Source organism: Cuculus canorus, chromosome 6 (genome assembly GCF_017976375.1).
Source record: "Cuculus canorus isolate bCucCan1 chromosome 6, bCucCan1.pri, whole genome shotgun sequence".
In the NCBI taxonomy this organism is placed as follows: Eukaryota; Metazoa; Chordata; class Aves; order Cuculiformes; family Cuculidae; genus Cuculus; species Cuculus canorus.
Window position 1 is genome coordinate 31,779,045 of NC_071406.1, and position 21,554 is coordinate 31,800,598.

General features: G+C 38.3%; 1 protein-coding gene across 1 annotated transcript; it reads left to right on the plus strand.

The window, feature by feature from the left end:
- The first annotated feature begins 892 nt into the window (after positions 1 to 892).
- On the plus strand, positions 893 to 21,090 carry STK17B (serine/threonine kinase 17b). Its single transcript, XM_054070413.1, has 8 exons — positions 893 to 999; positions 3,447 to 3,599; positions 7,199 to 7,411; positions 13,216 to 13,360; positions 13,617 to 13,743; positions 14,625 to 14,673; positions 16,024 to 16,203; positions 18,173 to 21,090. The coding sequence occupies exons 2-8, from the start codon at positions 3,481 to 3,483 to the stop codon at positions 18,453 to 18,455; spliced, it is 1,116 nt and encodes a 371-aa protein (XP_053926388.1). The 5' UTR covers positions 893 to 999; positions 3,447 to 3,480; the 3' UTR covers positions 18,456 to 21,090.
- Positions 21,091 to 21,554: the final 464 nt, after the last annotated feature.

Below are 21,554 nucleotides of genomic sequence, written 5' to 3' on the forward strand. Positions count from 1 at the left end.
AATCACCAGGTTGGAAAAGACCTCTTGGATCATCGAGTCCAACCATTCCTATTGGCCACTAAACCATGTCCCTGAGCACCTTGTCTACCTGTCTTTTAGAGACCTCCAGGGATGGTGAATCAACCACCTCCCTGAGCAGCCTCTGCCATTGCCCCATGACCCTTTCTGTGAAAATTTTTTTTGTGGTATCTAGTCCAAACCTCCCCTGGTGGAGCCTGAGGCCATTCCCTCTTGTCCTGCCCCCTGTCACTTGGGAGAAGAGGCCAGCTCCCTCCTCTCCACAACCTCCTTTCAGGTAGTTGTAGAGAGCAATAAGGTCTCCCCTCAGCCTCCTCTTCTCCAGGCTAAACAACCCCAGCTCTCTCAGCCGCTCCTCAAAAGACTTGTTCTCCAGCCCCTTCACCAGCTTCATTGCTCTTCTCTGGACACGCTCCAGAGCCTCAACATCCTTCTTGTGGTGAGGGGCCCAGAACTGAACACAGTATTCGAGGTGCGGTCTCACCAGGGCCGAGTCCAGGGGCAGAATAACCCCCCCCCTGGACCTGCTGGCTACGCTGTTTCTGATACAAGCCAAGATGCCTTTGGCCTCCTTGGCCCCCTGGGCACACTGCTGGCTCATGTTCAGTCGGCTGTCAATCAAGCATCAAACATCGCAGCGCTCGGATCAAGCACAGCCCTTTGGGAGCCGCTCCGGGTGCACCAGCGATCCCACGACCCAAACAGCGCGGCGGTCCCGCGCCAAACAACTTGGGGGGGGGGGCGGCACCTGCACCGCTCACCCCCTTTCCCCCCAACGCCCCCGCGAGGGGCGATGGTAGCGGCCGCTGGGGGGCGCTCGGCGGCGAGGCGGGCGGGCGGGAGCTCAACCAATCGCCTCGCGCGAGGCGGGGCGCGTCCGTGTGGACGCGGATTGGCGGGAGCGGCCGGGGCAGCCGCAGCCGCGGGGCTGCGCTTTTGAAAGGCGAAAGCTGCGGAGCGCGCGGGCCCGGGGGGCGCGAGGTGAGCGGCGGGGCGTGGGGCGGTGGCACCGAGCGCCCTGTCCGGGGCTGGGGAGTGGGGAGTGGGCAGGGGCGGTGACCGGCTCGGGGTGGGTCGGTGGGGAGAGGTTCTCTGCCAGGGCAGCTTCTCGGGACTTCTGGTACAATGCGGAGCGGCGAGGAGGACGTAGAGGAGCTGGAGCGCGTCCCAAGAGAGGGGCTGGAGAACGAGGGCTGTGAGGGGCCACTGAGGGGCCTGGGGGAGTCTGACCTGGAGAGGAGGAGGCTGAGGGGAGACCTCATCGCCGATGGGAGGGTGTGAGAGGTGGATGCTGGTCTCTTCTCCCAAGTGACAGCAATAGGAGGAGAGGGAAGGGCCTCAGGTTGCACCAGGGCAGGTTCAGATTCAGGAAAAATTTCTTCACCTAAAGGGTTACTGGGCGCTGGAACGGCTGCCCTGAGGTCCCCATCGATGGGGGTGTTAGGGTAGATAAAGTGCTTAGAGATATGGTTTAGCAGCAGACAGGTGCGGTTGGGCTCGATGATCTCAAAGTTCTTTTCCAGCCAGGTGATTGTGTGATTCTGTTAACATGGTCATCCCGCCTTAGTTTTGGAAATAACTGCTATATTGGAATTTGTGCCTGTTTTCGTAGCTAACTGGATTAGAAATCAGATCTTGTTCTCCTCAATAGATTATATGCCTGTTTGTGGGTTTCTGCCTGCTACAAATATGTTTTTTTTCTCTGTTTTTGATTATACCAAGCTGAAAAGAGGAGATGTCGTATCTCACCGGAGAAACTAATGCAACACCACAAAAGTTCTCCTTGAGAATAGTAACTCTATAAAAATAATGATATGAAATGAAAGCTTGCAGAATAAATTTAATGATAGTAAGCTCTTAATCAGTTAGATCAGTTGTCTAATGTAAATAAATATTTTCGTGCTGAAGTTACTACAGTAACGAGATAACTTTAATTGCTGAACTGTGTGGAGTACAGCTCTAAGGAGGGTCAGGTAAAACTTAAGACATCTGAAACAGTCTCTTAAAAGATGTCACTTTAATCGGGGAAAATATATGTTTGTTAAAGAAACATCTAGTTAAAGATGTCCCTGCTCCTGCGGGAGGTTGGGTGGGGGGGTGAACTAGATGACCTCGGAAGGTCCCTTCCAACCCAAAGCATTCTTATGATTCTAAAAATGCCAGAAATCTTGTTACAAGCAAGGTGATTTGCTGGCTTATATGTTAGATTGTATTGTGACCCCTTGATAATTGTTTTAGAATTAAGCATTTCATGCTTATCAGGTGCTACTTTGAAGATACTCTTAGTATGTTGTGTCTTTTTTCATGCTAAAGCATGAATCATGATTTAAATCCAAAATAGTTCAAATATGAATATCCATGTTCCAAGAACTGGTAATTTGAGCTATTCTTGATGGGTACTGGATTATATTTCAATCATAACTAGTTTGAATGTTCCTTCAGAAGTTTCTGATTTGAAAACTGAAAGTATATTTTGCCCTGAGATTTTTCTTTTTTTCCTTCACTGATAAAGGCAAACCTACTTTTTAAATAACCATCAGTTAAGACTTCTTTTATCCTTTGGTAACCTTTTTCTGCTTTGTTTTTGCATTTCACCTGAAGAGGTGCTCCAGGCCTATAAATGTGAATGCCAAACCCCAGTATTTTTACTGTTTGGGTTTTTTTAACGGTTGTAGAAATAATGTCTGTGGATGTATTCATAATGTGTTATTCTACTGGTTTAATAAGATATTTTAATCGCGATTGCTGCATCATTTGGTTCTAAGTGATCAGAACTTGCAGAGAGGATGTTGTCCATTCATGCTGCTTTCTGTCAATTAATCTAGCATTAAAATGAAACTCAGATGAACTATGAGTGAGTTTAATAAGAAATGTGAATCTTCCCACTGGAGAATAACTGCCCTCCCCCCACCCACCCCGTGGTTAGCTATTCCTGCTGGGTTGAGACTGCAGACAGGAGGGAGTTTTGGTTAAGTCCCTCAGGGTTACCAGATAAAAACATAAACTTAAGAGAATTGACGGAACTTATTCAGAATCCAAAAAGAGTTAAAGCTTGGTTTCAGAAGGCTAAAAAAAAATCCCAAGTACATATCATTAATGGTTAAATAGTGATTAGTATTTCTAGTAGAACTGAAGCTTATCCCTAACGTTTTATGGATGTTATCTAGGGAAAAAAAGCCCAAACTTATCTCAAATGTTAAAATCATTAAATATTAAAAAAGGGTTTTCAAGACACGCTAGGAAAATTAATGGATTAGCATTCCTTTCAGGTTTTATTTTTACAGCGTTTAAATGTGTCGTGTTCAGATCACTATTGAACAAATTTAAAGCTATTCTAGTCTGATAGACCTAAATGCTAATATTTGTCTACTTTCCTGTGCTGTAATTATGGCATTTCCAAAACTCTTAATTATTTTTTTCTTTAACAGGTGACTGGTAGAAGAGAGAGACCTGTTCCTCACTATGTCGAGGAGAAAGTTGGATAAAAGCCGCTCTGGCTTGTTAAACACATCTCTGCAGACACAAATAAAGACAGACAATTTCCACAATTTTTATATGCTTGAATCGAAAGAGCTAGGAAGGTAAGATTATTCCTATTTATTTTACTTTAGTAAGAGGGATTTCTGCGGATTGAGAACTTCTTGTGCAATGATAGACCTTGTCTGGCAAACTTCTGTGGGAGGAGATGGGAAATGAAGTGTGCCTCTCTTCCCCCCAACTCTTCCTTGCAGTATGTAAGGGCTTCTCTAGGGACCAGGAAAAGCTACAGTGAGACATAAGTTGCCCGCCGTTTTTGTGTCAGGGAGATTTGGCCTGTTTTCATAGGCATATGGATCTGGCATTATGTTTTGTTTCTTCTATTTTCTTTGATTAGTCACACATCACATTCCAGGTACGTACACTAAAGAAGAGATGACATAAGGTAATATTGCAGGACAAAGAATGGGGGGTTTGAGGTGGTTGTTGTGGTTATTTGGTTAAGTTTTTTGAAATCTAGAAATCAAAGATGTTTCTCTCTCCCACTCTCAAGCAGTTAGCAAGCTGTTAGGAACTTAGACTATTTCAGAGTGGTTTTGCTGCTTGCTTCCGCTGCTCATGCTTGCAACAGTGAAATAGGAAATAAAACAAAAGAAAAAAACACCTTGGTATTTATGATACTATTTCAGACATCTGAGTTAATACTTCTCTGAAATCATTTTGTTAATTCATACTTTGAAAATATTCAGGGAATTGGGTGTAAAGCCATGCAAACGTAATGCCTGGTTTTGTTTCCAAGCTCCTTGAACCTTCTGGGCATAGGTCAGTCCCACAGTTATTGTGCCTTACTGTCCTTTGCACCTGTAACTTGTTTTGGAAGCAAAGATGCTCTTCTGCATGTGATTTTGTTCTCTTGGAGTTTCTTTTTTTTCTTCCTAGCATGTGTTTTATCTGGTACACTTTTAGGAAGGCGCACCTTGCATCCTGTAACTTTCCTCTTTTAACCCTTTTTCAGCTGAAGATCTGAATTCTGAGCTCTACAGAAACAGTTTATATGCACCGTCCTCTAGAGCTCCAGTGAGACGATGTTAAAGCAAACAGAAGTATAGATTTTCGTGGATTCCAAAACAATCTTTAATACTTCTTAATGTTTTAAGCTTTTATAACACTGAAGTGACCTAAAATCTACCTTTCTTTGTTGCTTCTCTAAAAGATTTAATATGCTTGTCTTTTTTCTTGCAATTATTTTCTTCCTTTTCAGGTTACTTAGTAAATGGTTCTTTTGTTCTTCTCTACTTAAGCTTCCCAAGTCCCATTTCTTCCTCCCACACCCTTATCTTTTAGGTCCTTTGGTATTTAAGACAATGACTCACAAAGCAGGCAGGTTCTGTTTACTGGGCTAAGTAGTTTTGTCCCCAGTGTGCGGATGGCTTGGCTTCTTTTGAAGTAGTTGAATTTCTGTGGTTTATAACTTGGGATATGAAAACAACTTGAAATCAGTTTTTATCTCAAAACTGGGCTGTATAGTGTGATAGTTAAACGGTTGTTTTGCAGGCAGCAAGGACTGGGAACCATTTCAGTGCAACTCTTCAGACCTGATTTTTTTTTTTTTTTTCCCATTTCTGGGGAAATTCCAGTGCTCCAAAACGATTTTTTTATCTTAATAATTTTGAATTAATAGTTGGCACACTGCAAATACAGTGTAAACAAGAGGGAGTTCTTACACGGTCAATCTGGAGCTACCCCTGACCCTTCAAAGCAGTTACATCCGCAGTGACTAGAAGGAAGATGTGCAAAAGCTATCAGGAAAGATCTTGCTGTTCTCATGAAACTCGTCCAGTTCCCCTTTTTTAGCTTTAGAGCAACTTCTGTGGTTGACAGGGTGATGTGATGATAAAACGAGAATGTAAGCTGGGGGGGGGGGGGAGTCTCTTAACCTTTGCTATATTACGAAATGCAGTTCAATAACTTTGAATGTTCTGCAATAATAAGCTGGAAAGGTCTCAGCTATTTCAGGCTTACAAATAGTAAAATGAAGAGTGTGCATTTATTGGATTGTAAGTAACTTTCACCTCTTAAATGAATTTTTCTTTTGTATTTTGTACTCTCATCTTTCTGAATTTACTGCTTTAAAAAAAAGGAAAAAGAAATCCTACTACTAATTTGACCTTGAAATAAATGATGACAGAGAGGCTGTTTTGTTGAATTTATTTCTAAGAAAAGCAATAGCAGTATGATTAAAGGTCAGCCTTACAAGTTTTATGATTTAGTCACGTTTTTATAAACTGTATTTAATGTGTGGTTATTTGCAAATGGAAATCAGATTTTTCATGAGGTGCTCATACCTTTATTGATTAAATACTGAAGTCTAGATTGAAGTCTAGCCTCAGCAGAAATGCCTTCCTTTTTTCTTTATTTTGAGAGGTGTTCCGTTTAGGCATTTAGTTTTTTGCACCAGAGGAAAGGCAAAGCCTGCAGGGCAACATAACTTTTTCTACTAAAGAAGCTAATTTAGTTGAAAAAGAACAGGTCAGATTGCTCATACTGAGCTTCTTAGTTTGTTCTTAGGATGCTGCGGTAACAAAAAACATGCGTGGAAAAGCTTTTTTTTTTTTTAAGAGATAAGTGTAGATCTCATTCTTTGTACACCGTTTTATGACTGTTTTTAGAACTCTACACAATTAATTTTAGCCCTTCAAGTTGTTTTTTTAAGTGATGTTTTTTGTATCATTTGAAAGCACTTTGCAAGAGTGCAGCTGGGCATTGCTGGGAATGCAAAACTTGTGATTATAAAACTTTGTTTTTTCAGGCGTTTATAACTTGGCTTAATAAACTGCATTTTTCCCCCACTAATTTTTTAAAAGGTCAGCTTGGTGTTTTAACTATGGTATGTGGTTTTTCGTTTGAAAACATCTCTTTGCCAAAATACATTTTTGTTTCCATACCTAAACAGTTGGCTAGAAAATAAAGCAGCACACTTTGTCTAACTGTAATTGAGAAAAAGAATGCCAAGTAGTGGGTGGTTTTCTGTTAAGATATTTTTAAACATTTTGCAGATACCTGTTTTTTTGTTTTACCAGTGCTACATGCTTTGTGGAGGGAAATTTTCTTTACAGCTCTAAAATTTTCTGCACCGAAGACCTTCCCTGCCTTCCTCCCCCTCCCTGAGCAGAGAAATATGCTTTATTTTAGGCATTCATTCTCTGTGTTTCACAGGGTTTTGCTGTGTTTATTACTGTATCCTGTAGATGCTATAATGTGGTTGGGTTTCTTTTTTTTAACATAGTATTGCTAACCTGAACGAAGCCCTGAGCAGCTTGGTAGTGTCTCATAGCTGGCTCTACTTTAACCAGGGGGTTTTGCTAGAGACCTCCAGAAGTCCCTTCCAACCTGAGTTTTTCTGTGATTCTGAGATCCTGCAGTGAGAACATCCATGTAAACTGGTACTCTGGTTTAATGATTAGCAAGTCTGTATAAATAGAATTGTACCAGATCTCCCAAAAGCATTGTCTAGCTTGGTATAAGTTCTCCTACACTGGCTGAAATTGAATGCTTAGGGAGCAGTGTAGGTACAGACCAAACATAGCATTCCTTGAGAATTTGTTGTTGTTGTTGTTTACAATTATTTGCCAGCCATGCCTTTACTGTCAATTTACATGGATTTTATGCTTGTAGTCCTAATGTTTCCACTTTTCTTCTGCAGAGGAAGATGTGCTGTGGTTAGAAAATGTATAGCTAAATCCACTGGTCAAGAGTATGCAGCTAAATTTTTAAAGAAAAGGAGGAGAGGTCAAGACTGTAAAGCAGAAATTCTTCATGAAATTGCTGTGCTTGAATTAATGAAATCTAATCCTCGTGTAGTTAATCTTCACGAAGTCTATGAAACAGCAAATGAAATCATCTTAGTGTTGGAATAGTAAGTATGCCTTCATCAGATGTTCCACATTTGTAGTTACAAATCTGTCATTGTCCTCATTTTTTGCATGAGTTGCTGAACAACCGTAAGAATTACAATAGTTTGTTGTGTACATTATGCTAATATTTTATTACTATATACCTTATAAACTCTTAGGGACTCTTTGGTATTATTATTTCTTCTCATGTAAATGCAAGTGTTGAATCAATCGCTGTTAATTTGTTTTGTATGTGTTCTGTTACATCCGCAGCTAATGTGTTATGTCAAACAATATGGAATAGGGCATAAAACATAGTACATCAAACCCTATAGTAGTTCTGTGCTCAAAATCTAATAAAATGGACTGAAGGGTTTTTTTGACAGAAAGCTATTAACAAATTAAGAGATTTTTTTTCCTCATTGCATAACTCAGTTTTTTAGACAATTCACTCAATTTCAAACTGTAATATTTTTATGCTTTTTAAATGCTGTCTCAGGAGAGTAACGTTGATTAAAACTAGCCTGTTTAGTTTGAGCAGGTTATTTCTTGGGCTAGTTGGACCTCTGAAAAAAGCTCTCATCAGTTTTACAGGTCAGGCTAACCTAGTACAAAACCTGAATATGAATCGTAGGGTGTAGTTTTTTTCCTTAAAGAATCTTTCACACAAGCTGACCAGAGGGATTGTCCTTGGATCGCATAGAAAGTGCATAGTGCTTTGGTGCACCTCAAATCATCTCAAATCATACAAAAAAAAAATTAGCCAGTGATGCCAAGTACAGATTTTGGGAGAAGCTGAGCGTGTTCATGTTCTGTGAAATTCAGTCACTGCTTGATGCTTTTTGGTGACTGAGAACTTGCAGTTCATTTGTGGATTCCAAACTTCTAAATTTAGTGCTTTTGTTGTTTTAAAAGCGTTCAGTTTTTGGACCAATTTCCTCTAAAATTCACATGTATTTTTAGATGCCCTTGTGGCTTCTCATAAGCTCTGAAAACAAGTCTAATTTGGGAACAATTTGAATTTTTTTTATCCTTTTTGCTCTACATGTAAGTGCTTGGAATGTAAGGAACAAAAATGCAGTTTGTGAAATTAACTCAGAAAATCTCTTTCTAAGTAGGATTTAATTTTTATGTACCAAGTTTTTGAAGAGCTGTTAATGGTGGTCTGCACACACCATGATAAATTCCTTCACATTTCCCAAAGAATAGCTAGATAATCCTAAAGGTTTTATTTCTTTTTTCTGGAACTAGATGATCCCTAACATATTATTTGTTTTTCTGAGAAGACTAAAAAATAATGGAAAAGTAAAGGTGGAGTCTACATGATGAGTTTTTGAACTTCTTATCAAGAGCAAGTGCAAGCTTACTTAAAAGCTGTACTGATTTTCCTGCTTGTGTTTCAGCACAGCTAACTCTTGTCATGCTTGTTAAAGCTCTGTAATGAATCAATTTCCTTATACTATATTGATGTTAAGGTTCTACATTGTAGTAGTGTTCAGAAGTCTGGCAGTAAGTGTTCCTAGTTCTGTTGGGATACACACGGGGCTGATTACACTTCTGAATTATGTCCTGTAGGAGAATACACAGATTTTTGTGTATGTTTCGTATTATCAGAACTCTGAAGCAGTACTTTAAAAGAAATGGTCCTCCCTGTTGTTGGACTGTATTGGTGGAGTGGTTCAGAAGACGTAATAGTAAGAATCAGTTTGTGTAAGTGCTCATTTCTAGTTAAAGCTGAGAAATGGATGCTAGTTCTTAAGGCCACCTTTGTACAAGGAATTGTAAATTCCAGATGTTCATGACCTACTGTGTGAAGAAATATTTTTCTTTTATCTGTTTTAAACTAGTTGGCTGATTTCAATAGGTGCCTCCTAGTCCACATGTTGTGGGATTTGGTGAATAAAACCAGCTTTAGTGTTTTTTAAGCCTCATTCATATACTCCCCCACAACCTTCTATCCAAACTGAATAGTCAATGTCACTTTTATTTATTTTGTCTGTCCCCTTGTTTGCCCTTTGCTCTTATCTTCACTAATCTTGCATGCTTCTTGAAGATGCAGAGACCAGAACGACATGCTTGGGTTTGACATTTAGCATTGTCTTGCTGCTTTTTGTTCCCAGTAGCCTTCCTGATGATACCCATGTTGGCTTTTTCAGCTACTCTGTGTGCATTGATCCAGTTATTTCAAAGAACTGTCAATCATTTTGCTGAGCTGTGTCTGCCAGTTCAACATTTGGTATTGTGTAGGATTCTATTAGGTTATTTTTCTAAATATATCTTACATTTATTTACGCTATGAAGGTCATCTGGTGATATTTTACTCGCTTTCTCAGTTGATGCTGAACTTCTTGTTCATGTCTTCCTTGAACTGGGGAGCTAAAACCAGGATGCTGCATTCCAGTTGTGGTCTAATGTGCTGAGTGGACTCACTTGCCTCAGCCTTCTGGCTCTGCTCCTGTTCTTACAGCCCAAGGTGCTGCATTTGCTGCTTCTTTGCTGCATTCAGCTTGCTGTCTGTGAGGACTCCCAGATCCTTTTTGGCAGAGCTGTTCACTTCTTTGCCCATCCAAGTGTCCACCTATCCGAGTGTCCACCCATCCAGACCATAATGTATCAACTTGGATGGAAGAATACAACAGGAAACAGTGTTGAAAATCCTTGTTAAAGTTGAAGTAAATGAAATCCACTGCTCTTTCCCTCATCTACATTTTGCCAGAAAGGCAAGTAGGGGAGGCATTACTGACACCTCACATAGCTTCAGCAGGTTATTGACTCTGTTTATCATGCTTGCCTGTTATCTAACTTTATTAATAGACTGTCATTTTACTAATGATGCAATTCAGGCTTACTGATCTGTAGTTTTGAGGCAGCCCTTTTTCCTTGAGAGAGAAGCATCAGGCACTTAGAGTAGGCTGAATAATGATTTCAAACCCAGCATGAAAGGAAACAGCTGTCCCTGCAGTCAAGTGTAGAAGTATAACTAATAAACCACATGCAACATGTGTTTTTCCATGCTTCCTTTATGCTGTACCAAAGTAGGGTCTTCTGTAAGTAGACCACAGACTTTTTCAGAGGAAGATGTATTTGAGGTGCTGTGCGAAAACTTGAGGCTTCTTAATTTATCTTTGTTGTTAGTGTGGAAATGTTAGCTTTCAAAGTGACAGAGGTGAATGTGGCAGTGAGGGCACGGACTTCAATTGTGGTACAAATGAAATCAAGTTTATTGGGTGAAAGTACAGCTTATATACCCTTGTCTGCCCCATTAACAGCTACCCCAATAAAATTCCAGTACTGAAGTTTCCATGACTACAGAGACAAAGAGCAATGACTAGTGCTAGAGATGTACACCTTATCTTTTTATTTGTTTTTGCTACAAGCTCCTACATTCCCACAAGCACTGTTAGTGATTCCAAGGTCTTTTAAGCTAGCCAGCAAACTTCAGAACAGTGGCCACTCGCTCTGCATTTGGTACTAATATCATGGGCATACCAAGGCATCTGCCACCTATGTTGGTACACTTATGACAATGGAATCCTTTATGGCTGTGCTGATTCAGGGGCATAGTCTTTTTCTCATCGAGTTCAAACCTATACATGCTTTCTCCCGTATCTCCTTCTTTTCTGTTTACAATCATCACAGCCTTCAAAGAACTATCAAGTGCTCATTGTACAATTCACAGAAAGCAAGACAAACATGTGACTATGCATAGAAATATACCAATACAAAGCAAAGCCATTTTAACTGAAGATTTCAGCCATCCCATTAATCTCCAGCTATTTAGCAAGTTTTCTAAACCAAAGAAACCCATCATCTATTTGTAAATTTTTTGTTCTATCTATGAGTGGCGATATAGCCTTATGAATGGACTGAGAATGATCACTCAAATTCATACAACACATTCTCTCAAAGTCCTCACATCCATGTCCACGTGCTAGCAACAAAAAGTCGATTGCCGCATGATTCTGTAGCATTGCATGTCTTGCAGAATGGACTTCTGACATCATTCGCAAGTTGTGTCAAAATCTCTGATGTTGCATTTGTCTATTTGGCCAACCAACCATTCTGTTCAGCTGGGTTAGTGCCTTTGCTGCTGCTGCACGTGGAAAAAAGACTCGCTGCAGATCTCTCTCTGATTCCACAGCTGGATGTTGTCATTGCAGTCACTGGCAAATGCATGTAAAGATTGCCTTTCTCTCTAGTGGCTCAAAATAGAATGATTAAGTATCATTGCTGTATTAGACGTAAGCATAGCTAATTGCGCTAGAACACATGCACCTCCCATAATGCTTGATGGTAAACCTGTCCAAGCTCGATCACCACATACAAAAAATACCCCTGGTGGGAGTTGTCTAGGGTTTATGTCTCCAGGGCATGTTGATAAGGGCTTATTACACCATCAGCTTGCATTTTTGTAAGCATCATTTTGTAAGCATCTGCATTAAGATCATTAAATGACTGACAATTATACTGACTCCAATTGCCTATAGGTGATCTATAATTGAAATTCATACAATAATCCATTTTTACCAATCCTACAATGTCTAATTCTTGCAGCTCTGCTTTTGACTCTGGTAACTGATATGTGTTGTGCTCTATGATTTGCAAACATTTTTCTGTTGTGTTGTCTCCAGCAAACCAAACTGTAGGATCCCAAACTTTAATTACTCCAACCGTGTTGTCAAGAGGAAGTGCTACTAGATAAGTATGAAAGGGCTGTTCCGGCTGAGCCATTGACACACAAAAACTTGTCCGATTCAAAGTTTTCGCTAAAGATACCTAAATATTGTCACTGTGAATGTGAGAAATCAAACCTTTACTTATCCGCAGCATCACTGCTGTCCATGTTAGTATTGCTGTCATCTTCATCATGATTACCACTTCTGTCCAAATATGGACGGACACACCGTGCTGGCACCCAGCTTGTTCCAGAATCTGTTAAAACACAAGCGTAACCTCTTCCCCAAGTGAGTAAGTCAAATGGACCTTCCCGGCCAGACTGTAGTGATTTCACAAAGACTTTGGCTTTTTGCGGCATTAAGATCAGATCTTTAGATTGCAAAGAAGAAAAATGCAAAAAAATTTATGAGTATTTTGTGTCAACTGAGGTTCTGGAAGATACTGCTCACTAACTGATTAGGCAACTGTATATTTAATCAGCAGCAGTGAGTTAGATTTTCTTCCTGGTACATCTCTGATTTTCAGTCTTGCATCAGAATGGCAGGACCTAGAGTGGCAAGTACGCACAAATGAAATATTCTTCAGCTGCTCTAGCAGCTTGTTGCATTGTAGTTCTTACATTTACATCACAGACACATCATGTAAGAAAAAGAAAAAGGAAAATATTATTTTTGCTTCTCAATTCAGAGAATAGGAATACTGCTGGGCTTTCTTGGTTTGAATTACTTATGGGAGAAATTTTTAGATTTGAGTTGAAGAGAAGGGCTGCTTCTGTTAGGGAATGATGATAGAACTCATCTTCCTGAAAGCATCTTCACACTTGCTTACAGGAAAGCGTGCTTGAGGATGTCAAAGCATTATGAGGTTTTTCAGCCACAAGGTTATGTTTCAGTGTCTCAACTGCTGCTGCTGGCTATGAGGAAAGAAAAAACATAATCAGATTTTTTTTCCTCTTTCTCAATGCTTATATGACAAGTCTTGGCATAAGTGTGTGAAAAAAAAAGAAAAAAATAGTAATAACAGGATTGCTGGCTCACCTCTCTGAGAATATGAATATATATTCTATAAATAGGTACTATGTATAAAATTTTCCCCCACTTAAGCTTGAAAATTCAAACTTAACATGTAAGTGTTCTTGAATGTGTTTCAGTGCTGCTGGAGGAGAAATATTTGACTTGTGTGTCCCAGGTCTGGATGACAGAATTGGTGAAAGGGATATTGTAAAAATTATAAGACAAATACTTGAAGGACTTCGCTGCCTGCATGAAAACAATATTGTTCATCTTGATTTAAAGGTGAGGCTGCAGACTCTTGATTTTAGCACTTTATCTTCAATTTTATCTTCAATTTAATATTATAATAATCAAAATAATTTTTCAAATCCATAACAAAAATGAGGAGAAAAAGGAGTGTTCTAGAGATGAAAATAATTTTAAAAAATAAAATCTAGCAATAAGTATTGCATAATAGAAACTGAAACGTCATTTAGTACATTGGGGTTTCTTGCAGCTTGTAATTTATTAATATAGAATTAAATCTTTTCTATTCTAGCCTCAGAATATTTTGCTGAGCAGCATCAATCCTCTTGGTGATGTAAAAATTGTAGATTTTGGTATGTCTCGGAAGCTTGAGAATTTTAGTGAACTGCGGCAGATCATGGGAACAACAGAGTATCTAGGTATGGCAGAGTTGCTTCACAATTTCTGTTATATGATTTTGAGAAAACAGAAAGAGTTCATGTCATGTACTTACCAACTTCTGAGTCAGTGACTGGAGAAAGAACAACAGAAACATATTTTCAGCTGTTCTGCTTTTAGTCAACAAATATTTGCACCAAAAAATTCCCCAAATTTCCTCTAATTTCATTCGATAGTATTTGCTGTGATGTAGACTTAAATAAGCAAGAAATTTTGGCTATTTAATTCTTTTGATTAGAATTGAAATGCAACATCAGCATGCACAAAGAAACTTTCTTTGAATTTGGAATGCCGTTTAGTATGATAATTTAATAAGACTAAAATATTCCTCAGAAAGCAAAAGATTACCATTAACACTTGGCCTGCTCTGAGGGGCAGGTTTCCTTAATGAGCTGCGTACACTTAATTTTAAGAGCACTTCAGTGTGTAGTGAATAACTTGCTATCTAGCATATGCTAACAGCCACTGATCCTAAAATTGGCTTGGTCGTCTGGCTTTGCAGTGTTAACGTGATGAAGGTTTTTTGCATTCCCCTTAAAGCTATGTACTTGAAAACCTCTTAAAAGAATTTTCTGTGTGCATGCATCTGATTAGAAAATGTCTTGGGACTTGGATAGAATAGACCATAGGCCATATAGTGACATTTTAATGTGAACCAGCTAAGCATCAGTGAGTCTAATCAAACAGAAATAACTCTTTCCACCCTTGTGGCTTGAAAATAATAAACTTGATTATTGAAACTGCACGATTAGTCTAATAATAATGTTTGGCAAAAAACTGCCAGACACATAGGATATGATTCAAGGCCACTTGAATAATATATCTATTAAAGTGGTTTTCTTCTTCCCATCTCTTTTTTTAGCTCCAGAAATCTTAAACTACGATCCTATTACCACAGCTACAGATATGTGGTAGGTGGTATATGTTAATTCATTTGATTGAGGTACCAAGGCATGAATACTTAAATATCCAGGGCCAGATCAAGACTGATGCAGTTCTATCTGGCTTCCAAGAATACCTTTTTCTTAGTGTACTGACCGAAAGAGGAAGAGTTGGGAGGGGAAGGAGCCCTCAGGATATAATTTGGGGCTTACAGAAATTACCGCATGTGGGTCTGCTGCACACTTGGTAGGGAATGCAGGTGCTTCAGAGTGTATAGAGTATAGGTATTTGGTCTAAGGGAACAATAACAATAATTGGATGTTACTTTTGGATGGCGTGCTTCGGGTATTAACTACTCCTGGGCACTCCTCCCTACCAACTTCTCTATCATTAAATAATTTTATAATACAAATAATAATTATTTTAACTTTCTACTTCTTAGCTTGGGGCAGTATCTGCAGAGTGACTCAAAAATGAGATAAGTACATTAGACTAATCCTAAACTTTAATAAGTGCACCTTTGTAGCCTTTTAATTTCATGATCTCTGTTAGTCTAAAGGCTAACTTTGGGATGTTTCCTTTAACATATTCATATGCTCTTAAGCATCTACATAATTAAAACTCAGCTTTAAAAGTTGTTACAGTCTAATTAGTCCTTTGAAATTCTCAACTTGTAATAGTATTTAATGTGTTCATGAATGTTTTATAACCACTTGTTATTTGCCTGCTTTTGTGGGAAGGCATGAAACAGGGTATTGACACTCAGAATGACAACACAGCAATGGTACCTTTCCACACTGTAATGAATACTGAGGTTTGATCTATTGGACCACAAAACAATTTTTATTACGCCTCAAGAAACCATCTAAGAGTTATAATAAATCACATGTATGGTACTCGTGTTCATGTTCTTAAGGAAAAACATCTCAGCAAGAAGATTTTATAACACAAATGTAGATTATACAGAAGGACTGACTAAATCTCAGTCTTCAATACTTCATCGAGAATCTAGTGAAAGATGGGGTTTTATTTACATGCAAATTAGGAATTTTATCTTTTTGCAGTTCTGTCTTGCAGAGTTGCCATATGTCCAAGAATGGGCTGGGTAAAAGTGATAAATTTCCTTTTCCTAGCAATCTCCATGAGAAGAAAAGGGTATATTGGAAGTAAGAGATTTTCACAAATTACTTCACCGTGATACATACCTAGCTTTCCTTGTGTCCCTGTGTGTTTGAATCACATAAAAATGAGATGTCACATGATGTTTCTGATCCTTTGAGCATAGCATACATCGGGAAGTTTGATCTGCAGCACAATAAATATGGGGGTACGTTGTTTTAGGTATCCTAGTAGGATTACACATTGTGTTCTTCTCTCAGGAACATAGGTGTCATTTCATACATGCTGCTGACACAAGAATCTCCATTTGTGGGAGCTGATAATCAAGAAACTTACCTTAATATATCTCAAGTTAGTGTGGATTATTCAGAAGAAACATTTTCATCAGTTTCACAGCCTGCCAAAGACTTCATTCAAAAACTCCTCATAAAAAATCCAGAGTAAGTAATAAACTTCTCTGAGCAAGAATCTGTTATTTTATTTTTGTGGAACACCTAGAAATAGTGAGTGTTCATTTGAGGGCTCATTACCACTGATATGATCTGTCAGACATTTCACAATGCATTGGTATTATCAGCTGGATATCTAAAAGTGTAGGTCTATGCTTTTCCATAATGTATGGAAAGGATCTGGGGTTCACTGTCTGGCTATTGCTGCAGCCAGGCTTGTGATTTGAGTTTTGTATTTGAGTTTCTAGTTTAACCTTTTATTGCACCATTTGGGGAGACAAAATGCAGTCTTTTTGATGCAGTGCTTTCTTATTTCCTGACATCCTTAACATATCTTTCCACTTTAATACATTTTATATTAAAAAAATCTTGTCAGTCTTGTGACTGAGCATATATAGTCTTCAGAAATACAGTGTTTGGCCATGTTCAGTCTTCTAAAACAATGTTTTTAGTCAAAAATACAAAATTTTTGTTTATAAGGCACACTTCCATAACTTTGCTTTCTTTGGGATTTCAGAGTAATGAAGGCCTTCTGAAGTAGTTGATAGTCTTTGAGAGTGGGAGAATTATAGACTTTAACTGTGTTTGCACTTCCTGAATAGTATTAAATCTGGACGTTTTTTTTACTGTTGCACCAGCAAATGCAGTTAAAAAAACCCCAAACACACACACAAAAAGAAAACGGCAATATATGGGGCAACAGTATTTGGTAAAGTCAGCTAGTAATGTTATACTAGGCATGGTCACGTATTATCAATTGTAGTGCTACTTATTGTGATTTGTGGCAAGACTGTAGTCTGTCTTCTTCAGGGAGCCTGCAGCAAGTAGGAGCCTGTTGTTTGGTTGAGAAAAAGGTTCTTTTGTAGAAAGGGATGATGGGAGATGATATGCATGAAGTGCCTACTGTGATGAAATAAATACTCCATATTGGAGTGGTGTTTGGAAAGCATCAAGGATGAACAGTCCTTTCTATTTTGCCATCTCGTATAAGAGTGTTTGTCAATACCTGAATTAACAAAAATATCCCCATAGTTTAATGAGAAGGAATTATGAAGAGCTTGCTTTGATAAATGTTTGCACAAATCTCAGATGTTTGACATTCTGTTACAATAACTACTCTACTTGCTTGCTTCTGAGCATCTGAGAGTCTTCATTTTATCCTCAATAATCTTCCCCCCACCCCCATTTCAGTTCTTGATGAGTATACCTTCTTGAATCTTAAGAGGAGAAATCTATTCTTGGAGTCATCTGTTAAGTTACAGTTCTCTGACCAAACTGTATTCACGTGTTCTGGTAGAGTTAAAGACAAGTAGTGAGCTGTATTGTATTTCCAGCATGTTCTGTGGAACTTAACAATGCAGAACATGATAAAAACTGTCATAGCATTATAATAGGTTCTATCTAAAGGAACAATTTTGTAAGTCTGTGTTTTGTTTGGTAGTAAGTATATTTTGGAAGGGTTTACACCAGTTTATGATGAATTGCAAGAGTAAAACATTGCAAAATGTCAGATAGAGTTGATAACATCGTCTTATTTGACCCTACTTGAAAACCTAATGACTGAATATTCATTAGCCTCCCTATTTTCAGTGGTCTGTATAAAACATAGAATTTCAAAAGTATAAGCACATGCATGTATATATACACAACGTTGAAAGCATTCCAAGGAACTTTGAGTACTGGCTAAAAAATACCTGTTTCTTGTTCTGATCAAAAGTTTACCAGTTCAGCAGAAGGGGGAATTGTCAACTAAAATCTAGATGCGTTTTGCCAGTACTTAACCTTAACTGGGATAGAGTCTAGTCTGGTTTTTAGGAGTAGGTAGTGGTGTAAAACCCAGCAATATTTATTTAGTGCCAGTTCTGCTTAAGATTCTTTAGCATGTGTCAGAACTATTTTAGTTACATTTTTAGTATTCTTGAAATTAACTTAAACAACTTTACCCTTTTCTCTTTCAAAGGGAAAGGCCCTCAGCAGAGGCCTGCCTCTCTCATTTGTGGTTGCAACAAGGAGAGTTCATGCTCTTGTGTAGCCCTGAAGAAATTTGTTGCTCTTCTGTGATGCCAGGACACACAACAAACTGCTCAGAGGAGTGGAATATAAAATCCAGTTGTAATGGTACCTGTGGCGACAAGGAAGACAAAGAAAACATTCCTGAAGATAGTAGTACAGTCTCCAAACGTTTCCGTTTTGATGATTCGTTGCAGTATCCCCAAGACTTCATGACAGACTTCATATGTTAATGTGTAATACAGACTTTTATAAAATTAATTTAGCATAATCTGTTCCAGTGGCGAATATAAGATTATGGCTTGCCAATTTGTGCAGCATTGGCATATTGGAAATGCACTTTGATTCTTTTATGCTGGTGCTTCCTTTTCTATCCATTGCTGGCAATGGGTTTAACTCCCGAGAAACTGGGGTTGTTGCACCAATAAAACAAATTGTTTTTTAAGAAGATCTAAGTAAATATTTTTGCACTTTTCAAATTTTAGTCCAAAAATGATGCCAGACTGAACAAACTAAAACCTGAAAATGAGTTTGTTTAAACTCAGGCTTTGACAAACAGCGGTTGAATACAGGCACATTTTTGACTAGCCTTATTAAGATATTAGTCTAAGCAGGAAAACTGAATCTAGCTATCTTACTGGGATTTTTTTGTGACCATTTTCTCATCACTTTAATTGGAAGCAAAAGTCAGTATGCTTTGGAGAATGATACATCATTTGGAGCCATTGCTTTCTCTCTGGAATCACTAGTACTTAGGGAAATGTTTCTGCCTTATAGATCTGATCCCCTTAGGGATTATAATGCATAGTCTATCTGGTTTTCCTGAGTTGGATCTCTGGAATGCTTGAATAGAAAACAGGTCGACTGTTGATCCTTGTGCTAGTGGTCCTTTGCTTCCTATCAGTAAGTTAAATCTGAAAAGGATGAAAGTTCCATGCTAATAGGATATTTGATAATTTGCTACGTTTTCTTTCATAAAGCCTCTAAAACAGTATCATCTACTTGTATTGATCTGTTCCTCATCTTAACATCCCCCCCCAAAAAAAAAACCAAAACAAAAAGCTTCTTTAGAGATTAAAGGAAGAACTGGATAAATTGAAAAGAACCATTTTTTGCTAGTGAAGCTGCAATTAAAAGCTTTTAATTATGCCTCTGTAATGCAGGAGTGCAGTGCATCTTTCTGTCAATTATTGTTATCTACAATAACTTAGCTTCATGCCCGCTCTGAGAAATGGACTGCAGTGTGTAAGTATTTAAAGACAAACTCCCTAATAATTGTTTTAAGCCTTTAAATTTGGTTTCTGTAGTGGATTTGTTGTTGTTTGGTTTTGGTTTTTTTCAGTGTTATCTCTTCCTGTTTCTAGGCCCTGCGGAAATAATGCCTATGTCAAGGTTTGACTTAGAGCAAATACCGATCATGCCTTAACAGCCTGAAACTAATACTAACAAGATAAAATCCTGATTGTAACACTGAGGCTGGAAGTCTTTTTGTGTAGGGAATGTATTAAAACTCTTATAAATATTTTGAAAGTAAATGGCACTTTAAAATACTTTTGGGATTTTCCACTCCTCAGAGCTTAGACTTAATCAGCTGTGATTTGGATTTGGTTTGTTTTGTATATCAAAATACCACAATCTGATAGTATTTTCCAGTTGTGCCTGTGAACTTGTCAATAGTTATGCAGATTGAGGTTTTGGAACAACATATGATTGAGAGGTGAACACGAGTGGTAAAAGGTTGTATTTTAGCTTTCTTCACACAAGGAAGTAACAGGTTTTTTTACAAATAGATTTCAATGTAAGGTATCACCATAATGCATGGGGGAATTCAGGACTTGTCTTTATTTTGGCTGGCACTTATGTTGAGAAGTGAAAAGTCAACTGAGGTGTAAGGCATGTAAGACTTACCTTTTGGCTTATATTTATCAGAAGAAGTTTTCTAAGACTTAATCTCATGTGAAATGAAGTAATTGTTATATTCAGCACCTATGAAGCTCACATGCCCATGTATAAATGAACTATGCTGAGTGTCCTTTATATTTTAATTCCCATGTAAGTTTTTTCAGTGATACTGGTAATATATGTAATTATTAAATTACTTTGCTGGAGGCAGTTGTTGATTGTGTTCAGGTACTTTATACCCTTACTTTTCAAAGTTCCTGGCTTTTCCCAGTTGGAGCCTTATCTAACCTTTTGGGTTTTTTCCCACACGCATGGAAGGTAATCTGAACTGGATAAACTAAAAACATGAACTATTTCATATGTACTAAGAGTTAAGTTCACTTAAGATGAAGACAATGTGAAAAAGCTGAAATGGATAAAGGTAGAAAAGAATGTTTATGAAATTTACATTTTAAAATTCTGCAAAAATATTACTGAACTGAAATTATAACTGGGAAGCTTGTGAAAGCCTTCATACATTAATATTCTAGTTTTAACATCTGTAAAAGCTGAAAGCATGTGCCAGCACTTTATGACAAAGTTGTTATTTCTTAAGATTTTTATCATGATATCAGATGTTTACATTTCTTACTACTTTTGGAGTTAACTTATCTTTAAATAAATGAAAATTGGTCTTATCCAAGGAACTTAAGTTTTGAAGACTTTATTTGTACTTTATGTAAACTTAAAGTATACCTTGAATCAGATTTTGTTTGGATCAGTGCATTTGGTTTATTTAAAAATGTTATTGTGCATGCATAACTTCAGTTGAATGTAAATAAAGACATTGTAGACAATTGTTAGCCTGTCTTGCTTCCTGCCAAATTACTGGGAATTACCAAGTTTAAATGAGTGGTCAGCAATATTTTAAGATGACTGAAGTAATTTCTATGCAATTCATAACTTTTTTATATTAAAAAAAATAAACTTCACCTTTTTTTCAAAACTTCTGTGTTTTTATTTCTTCACAGAATCAGAGAATATTTGAGGTTGGAAGGCTCCTCTGTAAGTCATGTTGTCCAACCCCCCTGCTCAAGCAGGGCCACCTGGACCTGGTTGTCCAGGACTGTGTTGAGATTGCTTTTGAGTATCTCCAAGGAAGGAGACTCCACCTCTCTGGGCAACCCGTTAGAGTGCTCTGTCATCCTCACATTAAAAAAAAGTATTTCCTTACATTTGGATGGAACCTCCTTTGTGTCAGTTTCTCATTCTGTCACTGGGCACTTGCTGACAAGACTCTGGCTCCATTTTCTTTGCACCCTCCCTTCAGATATTTGTCTTGATAAGACCTTGTTCCACTGACCACCACTCCCTGGGCCTGGCCATTCCGCCAGTTTCCAATCCACCTCACTGTCTGCTCATGGAGCCATACATCAATAGCTGATCTACAT

Excerpts from the sequence above, each read along its gene's own strand:
- STK17B (XM_054070413.1), top strand. The coding sequence starts at position 3,481 with ATGTCGAGGAGAAAGTTGGATAAAAGCCGCTCTGGCTTGTTAAACACA. Across the intron at positions 7,412-13,215 it reads ATCATCTTAGTGTTGGAATA|TGCTGCTGGAGGAGAAATAT; the intron begins GTAAGTATGCCT and ends AATGTGTTTCAG. Across the intron at positions 13,361-13,616 it reads TTGTTCATCTTGATTTAAAG|CCTCAGAATATTTTGCTGAG; the intron begins GTGAGGCTGCAG and ends TTTCTATTCTAG.